The sequence below is a fragment of the Propithecus coquereli genome, unplaced genomic scaffold (assembly GCF_000956105.1).
Source record: "Propithecus coquereli isolate 6110/MARCELLA unplaced genomic scaffold, Pcoq_1.0 Scaffold9, whole genome shotgun sequence".
Classification (NCBI taxonomy): domain Eukaryota; kingdom Metazoa; phylum Chordata; class Mammalia; order Primates; family Indriidae; genus Propithecus; species Propithecus coquereli.
Window position 1 is genome coordinate 11,160,957 of NW_012155284.1, and position 5,039 is coordinate 11,165,995.

Genomic DNA, 5,039 nt, shown 5'->3' on the forward strand with positions numbered 1-5,039 from the left:
TGACCAATGAAGTCTCAGTAATATTTTTTTAAAAAATGGTAGAAGAATCAATTTTAGATAAATACCTTCTTCCAAAAACTACAACTAAACTCCCTTAAAATAGATACCTTTATTGTTAAAAAAAAAAAAAAAAATCCTTTGACCAATGAAGTCTCAGTAATATTTTTTTAAAAAATGGTAGAAGAATCAATTTTAGATAAATACCTTCTTCCAAAAACTACAACTAAACTCCCTGTGGCCTGCTTTAAATCTGTCCTCTCCTTTAGGTATAGAGATTCTACAGTGTGAACTATTATAAAAGTATTCTACCCAAGTTTTCAGATGTCAGAATTCCTTAAAAATGGAATTATCTATACAGGGAAAACAAAGTCTGTATGAGAAGGCAAATTCTTTCTTTGCACTTGGATCTTAACTCTAAGATATCTTCTCAGAGACGCTGTCCCCATCTAAAGGAGCACCTCCCTCTTATCACACCATTATTTCCTTCATCACACTTACCATACTTCATAATTATCTACATGTTTCTTTCTTTACCTATTTTGCTACACTAGAATGTATATAAACATTTTTTGGTAAAATTGATTTTCTTTTCCCTAAAACACTATTCATTACTCACAAAACCTTACTTGAAAATGAAAATACTCACTTGTATCAACCATCGATTTATATTCTAAGAGTTGTTGTTTTGTTTGTGCTCTCAACCTGAAAACAGACAAATAGAAAGTCATATATTTATCCATTGAGGTTTTACTCATTACCATATTTATTGACAAACCAACTCATGTTTTTCAGAAGCTGATACAACAAAATGAGTATAAATAATAACCTCAGCATTAAAGTCTTCAAGTTTCACCTCATTTTATTTAAAATGGGCATAAAGAACTTTGAGGCCTCAGAGGAGACACAAGATGAAATTCAGTGGGAAAACTGCATCTATGAGGAAAAGTTAAAAATTGGTTTTTAGGCCAGGCGCGGTAGCTCACACCTGTAATCCTAGCACTTTGGGAGGCCGACGTGGGTGGATCTTTGAGCTCCGGAGTTCGAGATCAGTCTGAGCAAGAGTGAGACCCCGTCTCTACTAAAAATACAAAGAAATTAGTTGGACAACTAAAAATATATAGAAAAAATTAGCAGGGCATGGTGGCATGTGTCTATAGTCCCAGCTACTCGGGAGGCTGAAGCAGAAAGATTGCTTGAGCCCAGAAGTTTGAGGTTGCTGTGAGCTAGGCTGATGCCAACGGCACTCTGGCACGGGCAACAGAGCGAGATTCTGTCTTAAAAAAAAAAAAAAAAATTGGTTTTTAAATTTGTTCTTAATAGGCTAGACTGAAATGGGGCTGCTGTACAAAGATTTTGGTCTATACCAAAATAATTCAACCCCAAAACACTGTAATTAGTTACAAACACAGACTGCGGTCAGGCATGGCAGTACCTGTCTGTAGTTCTAGCTACTTGGGAGGCTAAGGCAGGATGACAGTTTGGACCCAGGAGTTCACGGTTTCAGTGAGCTATGATGATCCCACTGACCTCTAGCCCCAGCAACAGTGAGACTATGTCTCAAACAAAACACAACACAGATTGTATCAGGAGATACAGAAAAATAATAAAGATACTAATCCTTGGATAGATCAGGAATTCATATAGTTTCTTAGTTGTGCATTAAGTTGTATTTACAAATTATTTCACATTTGCATGATAGTTTCATAATTCTGAAATTGTTTGCCTTGTGACTCTGAGGATCTATTTAAGCAGCTAAGAAACATTAGGCAAATTTCTAAAACTTCATGGCAAGTTCCTTATGTTTCAAAATCCCAAATGAAAACAGTAGTTTCTTAGAGATTAAGTAGGTTACCATTCTATAAAACATGCTGAAAGAATAGTTCCTTTTTAGCTGCAATGGAAAAGATCTATGCCTTTCCTATTTAAATATTTTATATTGTAGGCAGAAAGGAATTTTTAAAGTGAGGTTGTGAGGTTTATTATTGGCCAAGGCCAACAGTCCCAAGTCTTAAAAAAAAGATCCTCTTGTGATGATTTCTCTTTTTTTTTGCTGAAGAACCACAGAAAGAATCTTGTGATGATTTAGAACAGAGGTTTGCAAACTTTTTTCTATAAAAGACCAGAGACCAAATTTTTTAGGCTTTGTGAGTCATATGGTCTCTGTTTTAACATATTGACTGCCACACTAGAAAAAAAAATTTTCCTTGAGCCACGGTGTTTTATTATGAAAATAGAATAAAAATTTCAAAAACAAAACAATTTTTTCTAATTTTTTATTGTTTTCTGTGCATGAGTTGTATGCGATTAAATTTTCAGTATTAATTGTAACTATAAGAACATCAACAAGTAAGAGTTTCAGGAACCAACCACACAGTTTTGCCCAGGGGGCCACCCATCACGTAACATGTATGCTACAGCAGGGCAGCAAGTTACCTGTGCACCACACGGCTACCAAGGTAAGAGACATGTGAGTTACATATGCTTCTAGAGGCCCCGGGCTCAAAACGAGCATGAGTTAAATACAACTCAACATGGCAGTTAATGTAACTACTGAACTTCGCCCTGTAGCAGGAAAGTTGTGTCCCAATAAAACTTTGGAGGCAATTAAATTTGAATTTCATATAGTTTTCATGTGTTATGGAATATTCTTATGCTCTCCCCCCCTCCATTTAAACAAACAAATCTATTCTTAGCGTTCGTGGTAGGACAGATTTGGTCCACGGCCTTAGTTTGCTCACTGGTTTATAAGACTGATGTCTCTTCTCATCAAATCTTCCCTAGCAACTGATTAGTAGAAAAGCATAAACAATGTCCCCGTAGTGGAATATATCACAAGGGAAGCTTCTGGATTACAATGGGTGATAGCGGTAAAAGAAAGGGCGGGACAGCCTCCCCGCAGTAGCTCCGACTTGGAGGCTCTGCTCTTCCCGCCTGAAAACCAGAGCCCAGGGCGTGAGGGGGAAAGAATGGGAGGGAAAATTACCGCTCCCAAGGACTTCCTAAGGTCCCCCGGCATTTTCCTAGAGTGCCTCATTTAACCCGCACAGCGTCTCTGCCAGGAGGGTGTCATTTGTCTCTCCTTTTTCGCAGACGAAAAAGGGGCTTAGGGAGTTTAAGTCAATGATTCAGTCAGGGAGCCAATAAGTGATCGAGTCCGATCTCCAACTCAAGCATTCCCGAGCAAACGGCGGGACTCAGGGTCGCCACGCCCACTTGCTCCTGCCGCGGCGGCCAGAGGAAACAACCTGAGCAGCAGGGTCATGCGGTCCTCGGGGCGCGCCTCCTGGGCGCCGGCGACCTGGGGCGGCCCACCTGCCTCGCCTGCCTCGCCTGCCCCTGCGGAGTCCGCGGGCTCGGGGACGCCTTCTTCCTCGGGCTGCTTATCCATCGCGGGCTCGGGCGAAGAGCTACACCACTCAGAGAAGTCAGAGGCGGCTCAGAAGCAGTCCGCTTTCCCGCCGCTAAATTGACGCCCAGGGCGTGCCCAAGGGCTCCGCCCCTTCCGCCCAGGGCCCCACCCCTTCCGCCCCGTTCTTCGTCTGTCAGGGTTACAGCACTAATCATTTGTCCTGGCTCTACGGGTTAAAATCATTACAGACTAGTGAAAAATTCGGAGAACTTTCATTAAATGTCAGTTACCGAGTGCTTTAGCTAGGGGCTGGGCTGTGGACGTTTGGGACAATCAATGCCCGGCTCCCAGGAACAGCAGCCTGGACGGGAAAACTCCAGATCTAAATGGTCATTCAGCCTAGGCGCTGGGACACTGGAGCGCTGGGACAGCTGTTTGTCGATCCACCTTGGCACCCCCTTCCCGTCCGTGGCCTTGGAAAATGAGTGTGCCTAGCAGGCTGGTAAAGACAATGATTGGAGGGTTACTTAAACTTTTGGTATGAACCCATGTAGTCCATACTACTCGCTTAGCGAAGAAACGAATAGCTCAAGTTCAGGGCTACCCACAGCCCCCCAAAATACAAGGCAGTGCAGACACTTGAACCCCACACTTACAGCGTGGCAACATTCACGTACTTTCAGTTTCTTGCCCTGGTACTTCATTCTGCTAGCAGTATAATTGGCACCATTCATATGTATTCGTGCCTCCAGGTGTCTGCTTTGTGATTTGGCAGCTTGCCATTGAACTTTCTTAGCTGTGCAATGAGCGGGGGAAATGGAAAAAATGCAGGACAAATAAGTGCCTGATTTATTTGTAGTTTTTCATTATAGTCGGTGGCGTAAAGGTCACTGTGACCTTGCGACATAAGTACAGCAGGCACAGCAGCTCGAACCTCTTTGAACCAGAGCCGAGAATTCTTTTACTGCTAATGTTTCCCCGCTGGTTAAATTTGATCATATAGTGCTGTTTTCCTCCCATCTATTATCAAAGTACTATAGCTCCTGGTAAAAGTTCAAAAGGCACAGGATACATAATAAGACGTTAAGTTCGTTACTCCTACACCCAAACTCGGAACAAGTTTCCTCTCATTGTTTTATAAAGAAGTGATCCCATTGTTCTCTTAACTTTTTCACTTTATCACTCATTGCGGATGCCTTCCACTATCTCCCAATCATACCATCCTTTTAAGCAGTTAGTTGCCTATCAGGTGTCCACTGGCCAAACTTGGGACAAAATAATACAAAGGTTCTCCAACCTGAGAATGCACCAGAATTACAGGGAGGGCTGGTTAAAACAGATTTCTGGGTGTGTCTAGGATTCTGATTTGCATATTTCTAGCAAGTTCCCAGGTAAAGTAGCTGTTGCTGATGGGGGACAACGGTTTGAGAACCACCACCATAATGGGTCATAAGACATGGAATTTTTTTTAAAAAATCCACTGAATCCACAGTAAAACAAAACAAAAAAGGGTGAGTGTGGGCAGGCAGTTATTCTTTAGAAAGTCCAATAATAAATATATAAGGGATGATAGAATTAAAAACTACCATCATGCCATCCCCAGTGAGTAGCTGGGAATACAGGCGTATTTTTTAGTAGAGACCGTTTCACTCTTACTCAAACTCCCCCTCAAGCAATCCTCCCGCCTCGG

General features: G+C 41.9%; 1 protein-coding gene across 1 annotated transcript in view; it reads right to left on the reverse strand.

Annotated features, from left to right (window-relative positions):
* Positions 1–3,388, reverse strand: part of CENPH (centromere protein H) — a 29,619-nt gene extending 26,231 nt beyond the window's left edge. Inside the window, exons 1-2 of the mRNA XM_012664500.1 lie at positions 3,246–3,388; positions 647–702 (exon numbers count right to left, since the gene is read on the reverse strand). Coding sequence (XP_012519954.1) covers positions 647–702; positions 3,246–3,388 — 199 coding nt within the window. The remainder of the gene's footprint in view (positions 1–646; positions 703–3,245) is intronic.
* Positions 3,389–5,039: the final 1,651 nt, after the last annotated feature.